The 15,556-nt window shown below is 27.0% G+C and overlaps 1 protein-coding gene and 1 long non-coding RNA gene across 2 annotated transcripts in view; both read left to right on the top strand.

Moving 5' to 3' along the window:
* Positions 1 to 15,556, top strand: part of LOC111637698 — a gene marked incomplete at its 5' end in the record, with an annotated part of 154,134 nt that overhangs the window by 72,261 nt on the left and 66,317 nt on the right. Inside the window, 8 exons of the mRNA XM_023383267.1 lie at positions 6,073 to 6,145; positions 6,501 to 6,570; positions 8,067 to 8,116; positions 8,201 to 8,293; positions 11,879 to 12,018; positions 12,085 to 12,186; positions 12,476 to 12,548; positions 12,904 to 12,973. Of these exons, the coding sequence (XP_023239035.1) occupies positions 6,073 to 6,145; positions 6,501 to 6,570; positions 8,067 to 8,116; positions 8,201 to 8,293; positions 11,879 to 12,018; positions 12,085 to 12,186; positions 12,476 to 12,548; positions 12,904 to 12,973 (671 nt within the window). The remainder of the gene's footprint in view (positions 1 to 6,072; positions 6,146 to 6,500; positions 6,571 to 8,066; positions 8,117 to 8,200; positions 8,294 to 11,878; positions 12,019 to 12,084; positions 12,187 to 12,475; positions 12,549 to 12,903; positions 12,974 to 15,556) is intronic.
* LOC111637697 lies at positions 1,788 to 2,010 on the top strand. The gene is made up of 2 exons (XR_002758733.1): positions 1,788 to 1,890; positions 1,975 to 2,010. It is a non-coding gene; the product is annotated as an uncharacterized LOC111637697 (long non-coding RNA).

Raw genomic sequence — 15,556 nt, forward strand, 5'->3', positions numbered from 1 at the left:
GTGGCGTAATTGTCTGCTGACCAATCAGTGGCTGTACTTTCAAAAAGCCAACGGCCACTTTCAACCATCTGTCGATGACCGTTACGACTAAAAAAAAACTTTGCTAGGTCTTACTTTCAGGGGGAGGTCTTATATTTCGCAATACAGCAAAATCTGTGCTAGGTCTTATTTTCTGCGGATGTCTTACTTTCGGGGAAACACGGTAGTTGTATAAGCAGTTTATTTGCATTAATTATATATTACACATAAATTTCAATTTTTTTTTTCTAAAGCTTTTTATTAAAAACATCCATTGGCCTATATTTTTAAAATCAACAAACAAGTTTTTAAACAAATATAATACAGTTTATTGATAAATTTATACTTTAGTACTTAATAAAGGTTTATATACAGGGTGAATCAAAATGTTCATGAACAAATTAAAATAACAAATGATCCATATTCCAGGAAGCAAAAGTGTTCACATTGGTATGTACGTAATATGATGGGATGAAATATACAGTCAAAGTAATATAAATAATATTAACTCATGTTACAAATTTGTACATGAATGATTGTTTTGAAGATAAACAAATAAATATACATGGTGTTTCAAAAGTGTTTGGGCATTTTCACAGGCTTATAGAGAGAGCAAACATGAATAAAAATCCAGGGTCCTTTTTCTATCTGTACAAATTAAATGAGTTATTAAGCATCATATTGCCATGATGTCATTTCTTCTTTTTAAGTCTAACTTTGTAGTATATCAGTAATTACATTTCTTTAGCAATTTTTTTATTAAACTGTTTATTTTTTAATTAATTCCTAATTTTTTAGATATGAAGATTTTTCAAAAAATTAATTTATTAAATCTAAGCTTGTGAAGCACTCAAAATGTCCTCGTGAGCATCCACACAGCCTGTCAACATCTTGTCATTGAGTATGTTGAAGCAAGCTGTTTAGTAAAGAAATTATAATTAGTAAACAAATTTAATTACTGTTACATTATATAGACTTAAAAGACAGAAATGACATAATACTTTGACACATGATATCTCTATTATTAAGATTTTGAACAAAAGACAACCTGACTATTTTATCTGTATTCCTCTATAAACCTGTGAAATTTGGCCAAACATTTTTCAAACACTCTGTACATATACATACATTTGAGATAATTTTTTTGATTATAATGATTCATTTTTAGAAAAAATGCAATGTTTACATACTGTATATACAAACATTGGAAATTTGTAAATCTTATGACACTGCAATTACTTCACATGAAAGAAATAACTTTATTGATTTAATTACTAATTTATTTTCTGTTTTAAAATATCATACAATGCACATTATAACAGTTCATAAAATGTATTTAAAGCAGTATTAAATTCAGTAAAAATATTGTTTTATATTTAATAATTCACAAATACTGGAAGATTTTCTATTCAATATTTATGAGGAAGGTCATATTTCATGAGTATTTGTTGCTGCTATACAAAAGTGGTGCTATTTAATAGAGTATTGATATACAGTCAAACCTCAATACAGTAGACATAATTGAATTAATTGAATTGATAACAGAGAAATTATCAAAAGATATTAATTTTATGTTAAATGAAAAGAATGGTATAAAACTCAGGCAGGCTAGTGATATATAACAAATTGAATTATGGTAACTTGAACAGTAAGGAAAACTAAATATTGTTAAATCACTGTTAAACTATTGTTTGTTCTTATGATAAAATATACTTAATATCTTAAATATTAAAGCTTAATTATGTTTATTGCTTACATTTGTTTGAATAATTTTTTTGTATTTCATAATTATATCTTAAAAAAATTAATTGTTTTTCTATAGGTGTTTTGAAATATTATCTTAATTGTGATGATCCTAATCCCTTTGAAGATGTGAGTATGTTATAAACATTTATATGAAAAACTATAGGTTTAAGTTCATTTTAATTAAGAGAAATATATAAATTTTATTTTTAGTCTATTGAAGATGGAAAGAAAGCTGTTCATAATGTCCAAAACACTTTAGCTGCTGTTACAAAAATTGCTGTTACTTTTTATCCACAGAAAGAAGTGAGTTTCATTTTATTTTATTATATTGCTGAATTATTTACTACTCTCTTTAGAAAAATTGAGCTCCAAAAGGATATATATGTTTATAAAAAGGGGCCATTCATTAATTAAGTGTAAAATTTTTTAGCCATTTTTGACCTCCTCCATCTACTGATATACTTTTGGCAAACTCTTTCCCCTTTAATTGTGTGCACAATAATTCATGGATCCCCTGACATTGAAGAAATGTGTTTAAAAAAAGTCTTGCAAACATTTTTTGACACATTAATCATGTGAATGAACTATGTTTATAAAAATGAATTTTTATGCTGCTAATACCATTAAAATAAGTCTACTTAGACAATTCCTGACACCTCCCTCTTCACTGTGTACAATGATGTAATTTTGTGTTCTTGCCTTAAATGTCTATGTAGTTAATGGATGTCTCAAAATCTATAATGGATTACTTCTATTATTTAGTAAAATCAATGTAATAGGTGATGAAATTCATTCTCTATTTAGTAACAAAATATTGATCATATATCAATATATTAGACCCTCCTAGTGCTTGTAGGATAGAAAGTTTTAAAAAAATAACGTTTCACTATTGTTAATTTATAAAATGATGAAATATGATAATTGAATGACTATTCTGTTTTATGAGCTTACTTTTAATCCTTAAATATTTAATTATAAAATTACAATTTTAATATTATATTTTAATATATTAGTTGTTATATTTGTGAAAATAATAAATGAGCAAATCAAATAACATATTCACCTGAATATAAGTTAATCCCCAATTTTAGAATCTTTATTTTTTGAAGAAAATTAATAATAAAATATTGACTTATATTTGGATTCTAATTTTATTTGCCTACAAAAAATTAGCAATTTGCATTTTTGTAGACAATCCACAAATGATTAGACAAGAAGTTATACTACAGCTTCAAATGACACATGGAAAATCACTACCCCATTCTATCTCAAATACACTGCCTGACGGGAAAAGTGAAAGGTGTCATTACTTTAATTAAAGGTCTTTCACTTTTTCTGTCCACCTTTAATTATGACAAATATGTGTTTACTCCACCAAATCTGCAATTAAATTCCTCTTGATATCTATGTCCTCCCCACAGACTCTGTTTCTTCTGTTAGAAGTTTTTTTTTTTTTTAGAGTTCTCTTGCTTCCAATACCAAAACTGACCAACAAAACTCCAAAAACATTCAATTCAAATCTCTCCAAAATTCTAATGTTCTAAAACCAAAACGTTTATTTTATCAAACTTCTTAAAATTGTTTCTTATGTTACCATTCTTCTATTCTGCCTTCAATACTTTAAAATTTAAATTAAAAAATGCTTTAATTTACCTTATAACATTCTACAGGATTGCTTCTTTCTTGATTCTAACAATTGCTATCATGCTCTTTATCATCCTTGAACANAATCTTTATTTTACAGTTTAACAGAGTCATAATTTAACAGAACAAAGTTCAGAATATTACTTTTGAAGAGAAATGTCTCATTTTGTATATTCTAGTCTAAACTTTTAAATATTAATATTGCAAGCTGAGGATGGTCAAATTTTGACTGAAAAAAACATTTCTTGTAGTTAATAAAAGTTTGTTTCCTAAAATTAGCAGTCATTTATTGTTGTCTATCAATATTCTACAATATACTGATAGACATAAAATTTTGTAGTTCTTTTACTTCTTTCATGATTCATAAACCAAAAAACTCTGGCACAATATTCTATGCCAAATTTCAATTGTCTAGAATTGCAGTGACTAAATTAACAGTATGCAAGTATTTGTAATATTATTTATTACTGTACTGTAGTTAGTTATATATGCATTTCAAATCACTATATTTAGCATCCACTCAATAAGATATATAACATTGTAAGTGTTTCATAATTGCTTTTTGTAACATGTAAAATATTTGTAAGCATCTTAGTTTAACTGTGTCATAACCCAAATTGTATTGGTATCATGTTTTATAAAGTATTGTATAAATTTTTTCTTTTAGATATTATACTGAAGAGGAATTGCTAAATATAGTGATTTGAAATCCATATATAACTACATTATGAATAAATAATATTATAAATACTTGTGTCATTAATTTAGTCACTGCAATTTTAGACAATTTAAATTCAACATAAAGTATTGCATGGAAAAGTTTTTTTGATTTACGAATCACAAAAGAAGTAAGAGAATTGCTTATAATCCAAATCCCAGTAAAATAATAAAATTTTGTATTTAAATAATAAAAATTTTAATGAACATTTTAACTTAGTAATCAAGAAACCAGCAAAAGAACCTCTCACTTGAAAAGCAAATGTTTTTGTCCATTTTTAAAAGGACATAGGTAAACAGGTAGACACTTGCCTGACAATGTCCTTTAAAAAATGAAACGCACAATTTTAGAATGGATCTTAATCTCTACATTGTTGCTGTCTTTTAAAAATGTTAAACTGTAAAGTTAAGATAAACATAATTTTATTTTAATGCATCACATGATGTCTATTACATTTGTTTATTATTATTAGTTCTAATAACTTTGTTTTCTACGTGTGGATGTAATTAAAATTAATGACAACAATATGTGAATCTCTATGATGAATCCCTGCTCGGGCAGGAATAAAAGAGCAATTGAATGCAGTACAGTTTTTTTAAGCTTATTTGTATTTACAAATTTTTAGGCAGAACCAAAAGTGACTTGCCAATATCTCCACAGTTTATTGTATTTTGACATTAGGTTTTGTCATTTATTGAATTTATTAAAAAATTGAAATACTTTAGAAATTTCTTTGATGTACCCAAATGTTTGGAAGTTTAAGACTGATTTGCAGCAAAATTTAACAAAAACTTTGAAACATTATGCAAAATGTCACTTTTCAAAAATCTTTGTTTGAATGAAACTGAAAATGAATGGATCAAATTGTTTGTTTTTCATCACACTATAAACCTGTTGTCTGGTATCAGTAATATGTACACTGCACAAATGTTTTGGGGCTTCTCTGAATAAACACCATACTGAAGCATGGCATTTTATTCTGTTTTCTGTACTGTTAAAGCAGGTGCTCCAATGCATTCTATTTTTTAAATTGATTTGATTTTTAATGGAAATTCAAATTTGTATTTTCTGTGATTGTGTTAAATCAAAGAAACAATGCGATTCACCTGAAGCAGGACTCAGGAGGAATCTGAAAATGTTTGTTCAGTGTACATATTACTGACACCGGACAATAAGTTTATAGTGCAATTATAGTGAATACATAATATTTAACAACATTTTAGAACTTTGTTTCCAGAGAAACCTGAAAGTAACTGATTAAGGCATTTGAAAACATTCATTTTTTAAATAAATTTTCAAATGATTCCTTATCAATACTGTAATATAACCAGTGATGGATTATGGCTGTCTAATATGATGGTGCTATCACAGAAGTGCATCACACGACTGCTCTAATAAAATCATTTTTTATTTGTATAATGATTTGATAAAATCATTAATTTTAATATTTAGTAATTATGTAAATTATTATACATTAAGTTAATTAAACTCAAGACGTTTTCGTGATTTTATTATTATAATTTTTTTTTTTGGTGCTACAGTTTTGCAGTGTTTATCAAAAGCCACTGCTGGATACAGGCAATTTTTCCATTCATATTTAACTCATCAACAATCAGTATATTACTTGTGATGACTGACAAGTCTACTAAATATAAAGTGTGATCATAAAGTCCCTCCACAATGGATGGAGGGAATGGAAGGAACTTCCATAAATGAGGTAATGACATCACACAGATCATACAGTGAAAGAATTAAGTAAGTTGTGATGTTACCACTTGGCCAAGCCACATAGGCATAGCCGACTGCAGAGGGACTTTACGATTACACCATAATATTTTGATAGTTATATTTAATTATTATTTATATAATTTTTTTTATTTTAATGTATACAAATTTTTTCAGTTTAAAGGTAAATTTTATTAAATGCTATATTAATTCTTTAATAGATTTTCAGTATTGGGCCTACTTTCAGTTGTAATATGTTGGATATCTGTGTCATTATATCTTGGATCCTGTGTGGTAATTATTTATTTTATTATATACTAGATTTTAACAAATAGTCTATTACAAAATTTCTTATTATTATGAATACCAAAATATTAATATTTTTATCTCAAAAAAACATATTACTTATTTTCTTAACTAAGCATAACCATTCATTCTTAGTAATGCTTTACTGTGAATTTTTATTGAGTATAATCATATAATAGACCCAGACAAACTATTGGGCTCTACTATTTAATTATTATTATAATTTTGGCCAGTTTTCAATATATATTTATCAAATATTTCAGTTTTAATGTTAAAGATTATGTAAAAAAATTTTAATAATAATTTCAAAATATTTGAAATATGATTACTTTTTATAAATTAGGCAGCATCGGACTTCTGTTTGAACCCTGAGCCTTTTTTTTACAAACAAGCAAGTGGAACATTTTATACTAGTAGGTTTAAATTTCACATATTTCATTTTTTAGTTATTGTATATTTTATTTCAATTTAACAGTGCGGCCATCCTGCAAAACTAGGCTGGTCCCCACAGGCACAACCTTTACTGTCAAAAATGCACAAAATTTTATATAAATAATTGTTCTCATAATAAACAGTTTTAAATTTTGTATCTTTAATTTTGGATCTTTTTTAATTGTTTTGATCTATTTTAGTTTGATAAAATTATTATGTCATATATGTAAATCATCTCCCTATACATTAATTTTCTTTATTGCTATATTATTTTCAGTTTAAATAGTAAATTACGAGTAGTAAAAACGTAGAGGTTGGATGTCACGCCAACTTTTATTTTAATTAAAGCTTCTTCAAAAACTTCAGACACTAAGGCGTTAAACACAATTAATATATTTTATTCTTGCGAGCGCTTTCGACGTAAATATGCACGTCGTCCTCAGGCAAATCAAACGAATAGAGAATTCGAATCATACATTTGAATTTGAACATTAACGATATTAGCCGTTTTTTAATTATAAATAAGAATTAAATTTTAGAATTAAAACATTTAAAAATATTTAAAATTGGCACGCATGCGTTTTAAATTTCGATAAGAATGGCTATTAATTATTTTATAAACGCGCAAAACACTGGCGCGCATGCACCTTAACATGCATTACATAATATCNTACTTTAAATTGTCAAAATACATAAATACAAAAAATTTATTTATGCTGCTCAGAACTATTTCTATGCTTTTTTGCATTTGTAATGTTTTTATTTCAATGCATTAAAATATAATTTTTTTAAAACCATTTTAATTGGCAAATACAATGCAAATTTTAGTTAATCTCAATTTATGTAATCAAACTTTGATTTAGGACTTTTGAAATTGGCAGTGAAACAAGTATGGCACTAGACAAAAGTATCTCAAACAGAATTATTTATAGTAATGCAGTCTGCAAGCAAGTTTGAGTTAGAAGTCTGAAAGATGCATAATATATTAATAATAATATTATTTTCTGTTCAAAATTTTATATTTAATAATTCACAAATACTGGAAGATTTTCTATTCAATATTTATGAGGAAGGTCATATTTCATGAGTATTTGTTGCTGCTATACAAAAGTGGTGCTATTTAATAGAGTATTGATATACAGTCAAACCTCAATACAGTAGACATAATTGAATTAATTGAATTGATAACAGAGAAATTATCAAAAGATATTAATTTTATGTTAAATGAAAAGAATGGTATAAAACTCAGGCAGGCTAGTGATATATAACAAATTGAATTATGTATCTATTGGTAACTTGAACAGTAAGGAAAACTAAATATTGTTAAATCACTGTTAAACTATTGTTTGTTCTTATGATAAAATATACTTAATATCTTAAATATTAAAGCTTAATTATGTTTATTGCTTACATTTGTTTGAATAATTTTTTTGTATTTCATAATTATATCTTAAAAAAATTAATTGTTTTTCTATAGGTGTTTTGAAATATTATCTTAATTGTGATGATCCTAATCCCTTTGAAGATGTGAGTATGTTATAAACATTTATATGAAAAACTATAGGTTTAAGTTCATTTTAATTAAGAGAAATATATAAATTTTATTTTTAGTCTATTGAAGATGGAAAGAAAGCTGTTCATAATGTCCAAAACACTTTAGCTGCTGTTACAAAAATTGCTGTTACTTTTTATCCACAGAAAGAAGTGAGTTTCATTTTATTTTATTATATTGCTGAATTATTTACTACTCTCTTTAGAAAAATTGAGCTCCAAAAGGATATATATGTTTATAAAAAGGGGCCATTCATTAATTAAGTGTAAAATTTTTTAGCCATTTTTGACCTCCTCCATCTACTGATATACTTTTGGCAAACTCTTTCCCCTTTAATTGTGTGCACAATAATTCATGGATCCCCTGACATTGAAGAAATGTGTTTAAAAAAAGTCTTGCAAACATTTTTTGACACATTAATCATGTGAATGAACTATGTTTATAAAAATGAATTTTTATGCTGCTAATACCATTAAAATAAGTCTACTTAGACAATTCCTGACACCTCCCTCTTCACTGTGTACAATGATGTAATTTTGTGTTCTTGCCTTAAATGTCTATGTAGTTAATGGATGTCTCAAAATCTATAATGGATTACTTCTATTATTTAGTAAAATCAATGTAATAGGTGATGAAATTCATTCTCTATTTAGTAACAAAATATTGATCATATATCAATATATTAGACCCTCCTAGTGCTTGTAGGATAGAAAGTTTTAAAAAAATAACGTTTCACTATTGTTAATTTATAAAATGATGAAATATGATAATTGAATGACTATTCTGTTTTATGAGCTTACTTTTAATCCTTAAATATTTAATTATAAAATTACAATTTTAATATTATATTTTAATATATTAGTTGTTATATTTGTGAAAATAATAAATGAGCAAATCAAATAACATATTCACCTGAATATAAGTTAATCCCCAATTTTAGAATCTTTATTTTTTGAAGAAAATTAATAATAAAATATTGACTTATATTTGGATTCTAATTTTATTTGCCTACAAAAAATTAGCAATTTGCATTTTTGTAGACAATCCACAAATGATTAGACAAGAAGTTATACTACAGCTTCAAATGACACATGGAAAATCACTACCCCATTCTATCTCAAATACACTGCCTGACGGGAAAAGTGAAAGGTGTCATTACTTTAATTAAAGGTCTTTCACTTTTTCTGTCCACCTTTAATTATGACAAATATGTGTTTACTCCACCAAATCTGCAATTAAATTCCTCTTGATATCTATGTCCTCCCCACAGACTCTGTTTCTTCTGTTAGAAGTTTTTTTTTTTTTAGAGTTCTCTTGCTTCCAATACCAAAACTGACCAACAAAACTCCAAAAACATTCAATTCAAATCTCTCCAAAATTCTAATGTTCTAAAACCAAAACGTTTATTTTATCAAACTTCTTAAAATTGTTTCTTATGTTACCATTCTTCTATTCTGCCTTCAATACTTTAAAATTTAAATTAAAAAATGCTTTAATTTACCTTATAACATTCTACAGGATTGCTTCTTTCTTGATTCTAACAATTGCTATCATGCTCTTTATCATCCTTGAACAGTACATCATCTGTTTTATCTAAGCTGTTGTTAACACATTTCTTAAAGCTCTTTATAATTGTGATCTCGCCAACAATCTTTTAAAATTCTACTATCATTCTAACTTTTACAAGAACATATGAAATTACAAGAACATATGATTTTATTACTTTTTAATCTTTGCAATTGATTATGAAAATTAGTCATATTTTACATATATTCTGAAAGGGCATATCTACAATTTTATGACTGTCAAAAATGAAACTGAAACTTTTTTTTGTGTTTTCATTTGTCTTATTTATTTATAACTGTCTATAGCATTTTTTTAAAGTTTAAAACACAATCATGTAATTATAAATTTATATATTTGATAAAAGAAATTTACATTTTATAACGGAATAAATTTTAGAGTGAATTTTGAGCAATCTTTCCCCAATTTTTGATAATCATTCAATTAGTAAAGTCTTTTAGAAGTAATTTAAAAAAGTTCCCAAAATAAAATTTTATTAGAAGTTACTAAAACTGAATTCTGTTGAATACAATAAAAAAATCAGTGTTTGATTTAGTTGATTGTTTTTTGACAATCAGTTAATCAATTATTTACAATCTTGCCAAACACTTAATTCCCAGGCCTAGTTTGTGGTCTGCAGTATGACACATTAACTTAGCTGCTGTTTAACATTGCTAAACTATCAGTCCACTGAATTTTAGTGTCAGCTTAACCCTGTACAAGTCCTATAGACAGTTTTCAAAATTGAATAGAACTTTAATTGAACTGTAATATAAGTCAAAGGTTTGAATATAGGTTGAGAGCAAATTTTTTCTTTTTGCCCCCTTAGAGCTGAAGAAAACATTGACTAATATTTGAGTCAGTATGGTTTATTTTTATATTAAATAATAGAATTTTGCTATCATATTTTTCAACACTGAAAATTAGCTTAACACTAGACAAATTTTAAGCTTAATTGTTCTAAAATTACAGTAAGATAAACTCAAATTTTATTTCTAAGAGTATTGTAAAAATATTTTTTGTGGCTTCTTATCATTCTCAAAACCTTTAATTCTAAACAAATACGTATTCAAGAAGCAAAATAATGTACAGAATTACAGTGTTACCTCAGGATACAAACGCACCAGGATACGACATGAAATTTGAACATATTTTTGTTCCACAATGCGAACAAAAACTCACCATATGACAATACATTAGTTCACAGTGCCATTTTTTTATTCATTTCTGTTCATTGGTCTCAGTCCGCGTGTTTGCTTCGTCGTGGAAGGATCTCGCTCAATAAAGGAAATCTTGAGGTATTATTAGAAAGTGACTGATTTTATTGAAAAGAAACATCCCAAAAAGGTTTACACTAGCTGTATTGCTGCTCAGAATAATTACATTTGCCTAAGTAATTTTAGAAGCATTTTAAAAAGTAGGCAAAGCCAAACCCCTTTGGATAGATATGTTACCAAGTGACCTCTATCCAGTGAAAGTGCTGGTGTAAGTGAAGGAAAGAAAGCAAAAAGTAGTAAATAAAAATTAGAAAAGATTAAAAAATTAGTGTTGTTTTATATATATATATAAAACATTTTTTTAAACTTATTTTTAAGTTATTGTTACACCTCCACTGTCATCTATCCTCAAAGGTAAAGTGCAAATAAAACTACATTTTTTTTATCAATTATTATTCTGTTATAGTTATTTATACATTTACAACTACAAAATGCATTTTTCAGTGTTTTCCTTACTAAAGTTATTTTTTTTCAATGTTCTACTTAGCTTTAATTTGAGTGTGTTTTTCGTGTTGGAACAAATTATTTGGTTTTACATGTAAACGTATGGGGAAAAATGATTCATCTTACAACATTTTCATGATACGATCTCAGTTTCAGAACGGATTAATTTCATATCCTGAGATACTACTGTAAAAGTATTTTGAAATTATAGCTTTAGTTTCACTATAAAGGTTAAATTTTCCTTTTGTCTCAATAAAATTATACACATAGTACTAATTAAAACATTCATTATATAAATTGTTAAGAGTATAAAAAATAATAAAACTTTTTACCAAAAAAATACTTATAATTAGTAATATCAATTTGATTTTAGTAAATTTTTCTTGATTGAATTTGGATTATATTTCTTGAAAATACAAATGAAGTTTTATAAGATTCTTTATAATTCCCTAGGTAAGAGAAGTTTTAGATAGTTTGGCATTATTTTTGAATCGAACTGAAAAGATCTTGTCCGGTATGGATGTTCTGCTCAACTGTAACAAAATGCACAAGGAATATGAAACTGCTATGGGAGCTCTCTGCACTGGTGTTTTGTAAGTCAGTTATAAATTACTTAATATTTAATTCTGGTAATGATTTAATTAAAATATTTATTTCAGAGAGGGTACAGCTTTTATGTTAGTTTCAGCTGCTGGGGCTGGAATTCTGTTCACAGTTCTTATTTGGGTAGCTTCTCATACTTGGATCCATATTCGCAAAAAGTAAGATTCAGTTGTTTTTAAATAATCAAATCTCCATTATATAAATGTTTAAAACTTTAATTTAAATATCATTAAAATAAAATATTGCATGTTAATCATTCTTTTGTTTTTTTCTAAATTATGATTNCCACATAGGCATAGCCGACTGCAGAGGGACTTTACGATTACACCATAATATTTTGATAGTTATATTTAATTATTATTTATATAATTTTTTTTATTTTAATGTATACAAATTTTTTCAGTTTAAAGGTAAATTTTATTAAATGCTATATTAATTCTTTAATAGATTTTCAGTATTGGGCCTACTTTCAGTTGTAATATGTTGGATATCTGTGTCATTATATCTTGGATCCTGTGTGGTAATTATTTATTTTATTATATACTAGATTTTAACAAATAGTCTATTACAAAATTTCTTATTATTATGAATACCAAAATATTAATATTTTTATCTCAAAAAAACATATTACTTATTTTCTTAACTAAGCATAACCATTCATTCTTAGTAATGCTTTACTGTGAATTTTTATTGAGTATAATCATATAATAGACCCAGACAAACTATTGGGCTCTACTATTTAATTATTATTATAATTTTGGCCAGTTTTCAATATATATTTATCAAATATTTCAGTTTTAATGTTAAAGATTATGTAAAAAAATTTTAATAATAATTTCAAAATATTTGAAATATGATTACTTTTTATAAATTAGGCAGCATCGGACTTCTGTTTGAACCCTGAGCCTTTTTTTTACAAACAAGCAAGTGGAACATTTTATACTAGTAGGTTTAAATTTCACATATTTCATTTTTTAGTTATTGTATATTTTATTTCAATTTAACAGTGCGGCCATCCTGCAAAACTAGGCTGGTCCCCACAGGCACAACCTTTACTGTCAAAAATGCACAAAATTTTATATAAATAATTGTTCTCATAATAAACAGTTTTAAATTTTGTACCTTTAATTTTGGATCTTTTTTAATTGTTTTGATCTATTTTAGTTTGATAAAATTATTATGTCATATATGTAAATCATCTCCCTATACATTAATTTTCTTTATTGCTATATTATTTTCAGTTTAAATAGTAAATTACAATATATGCAAATAAATAAATTTTTCATAACTTAGTTTTTCATCTAAATGAGAGATTGCATTATTTCATAATCACTTTAAATTCAGACAGATTGCTATATCATAAATATGAATTTTTGATCATGTATATTCATCATTTTATTTATGTATTGTCAAACAAGATAAGCTGCTTTGAAAGTGATTAATGTTTAAATAAAATTAATATAATAAATATGATTTATATGTAACATATACATTCACGTGTTATTTGTAATAACCAAATTTGGTTTAAAGTTTTAGTCCAGGTATGGCAAACCTATTGTATTTGTGAACCACCAGGGAGGTTGGAGGTCTCCCTTTCCGGCTACAGGTCGTTAAACCTGCTCACTTGTCAAGATGGCTTTTTGTCAGGTTGAGTGGAGGAGGTGAGAGGGGTTGTCGACAAGGCATAGGCGATATGCGAGTAAATGACATCAGTTAACAATGAAAACAACGATTTATTAGATTAACGAGAATTAACGATTACAAACTCTAACATTTTGAGAAATGAATTTAGGTCGCTAACTCCTAACTCGCGGAGAGAGAGTTTACATTTAATGCTCCATACCTCTAGTATATTTTAACGTAGATGTTAGGTTTATGCCCTTATTCTTCCGATTGACGCATAAAGTTAAAATCCTCCGAGACTTAATCCTTTTTGACCAGCTGTAGATGAGAGACTCCCCCGAGGAGGGGAAAAGAAGTTGCTATTATAGCTTCAGGCTGGGAAAATTAGTCAGGTGATCCCCTATTGTGAGAGGTAGAGTTGGTCCTGCAGGTGTGGAGGTTAAAGTTGTTCCCAGGACCAAAACAAAATGACAAATTCGGACTTTAACTATAAACTTTTTGTCTTGCAGCATAGGAATGTCATTGTTCGAGGGTTGAATGTTTATATTAATGATGAAAGTTATAAGTTTCTATCGATATTTGATTCTTTTTTCCGACAACGTTATTTTAACAAGGAGGCAACAAATTTATTTCTCATACGTCGAAAATTTAGGGGGAAAATGAACAATTTTTGCCTTACTCTGAGGTCAGATCTCACATTCATGTGCTGAAAATGGCATGCATACCATAGGTTATGATTGAAAAAGATGGTAACCAAAATTGTATATGTTACCATTTTTTTCAATCATCCTTTCAGTTTATCATCTGATCATCTTTTCCAATCATCTTTACATTTACTCAAATTAAAACATATTCATTTCATTTCTTTAAATATCATTATTCAAAATCTAAAACTTCAGAATGCTAAACATATTTAAAGGTAAATATGCATACTATATGGCACATGGACTGTATAAGGTTCACTCTTCCTATTCTAGTCTTTTTGTGAAATTTCNATGACTAATAAAACACAAAATAAACAAAAAATACTATAAAATTTTCATTACGTACAGACTTTTATAGAGTTAGGCCAAGACTCCACTAGTGTAAAAACCTTCACTGTAAAAACTTTTAATCACGTGACCTAGTTGCGTCTGGATTGCGGTGGAAGTCCGGTTAGCGAAGTTTTTATGGTGATGGTACTATCAAAGTTATAAAGGCAATGATTATATTCTACAAGTTTTTTCTGTACTATAATTACAAATGTAGCAAAAATAATATCTTTACTTTCATATATTAACTTTTATTATCGTATTATTAATTAAGATAATATGCAGTACTTATAAGCTTAGCTTTTCTCATTATATATCCTCTAAATTGAAGCATTTTCCTTTGGCTGTCCATATCATGTGTTTTAGGTATCCATTATTATAATCAGGATACTTCTTGTCGTAGATACATGAATACTTTCGGATGTTTTCAATAAATCTTTCCAGATCTATTCTAGAGTAGCCATGAGGGAACGTACACAAAAGCTCGTTTCTGCCATTTTCACACGGTGACATAATGACCTAGATTTCACTGACTTCTGATTGATGGATGGTATTGTTTTACGGTCATATTTGCATTGAAAGTTGAACACTGCTCAACTCACTTTTATGCTGGTTTTACAACCAGCTCAGGTGTAAAATATCATGGTCACGTGATTAAAAGCTTTTACAGCAAGGGGTTTTATGTTTGTTTTTGCGCTAGTGGAATCTTGGCCTTACAAAGAATTTAGGAAGCACTCCATATTGACATTAAGATGCACTTTTCAATATTTTTCTGAAATTCAAAATAAACAAATTCCATATGGATAATTACTGTATCTGATAATTCTTAAATTTTTTATGAATAAAACATGGTTTTATGGGACAAGTACAATAA

Source organism: Centruroides sculpturatus, unplaced genomic scaffold (assembly GCF_000671375.1).
Source record: "Centruroides sculpturatus isolate CEXI.00-Female unplaced genomic scaffold, Cexi_2.0 scaffold1161, whole genome shotgun sequence".
NCBI lineage: Eukaryota > Metazoa > Arthropoda > Arachnida > Scorpiones > Buthidae > Centruroides > Centruroides sculpturatus.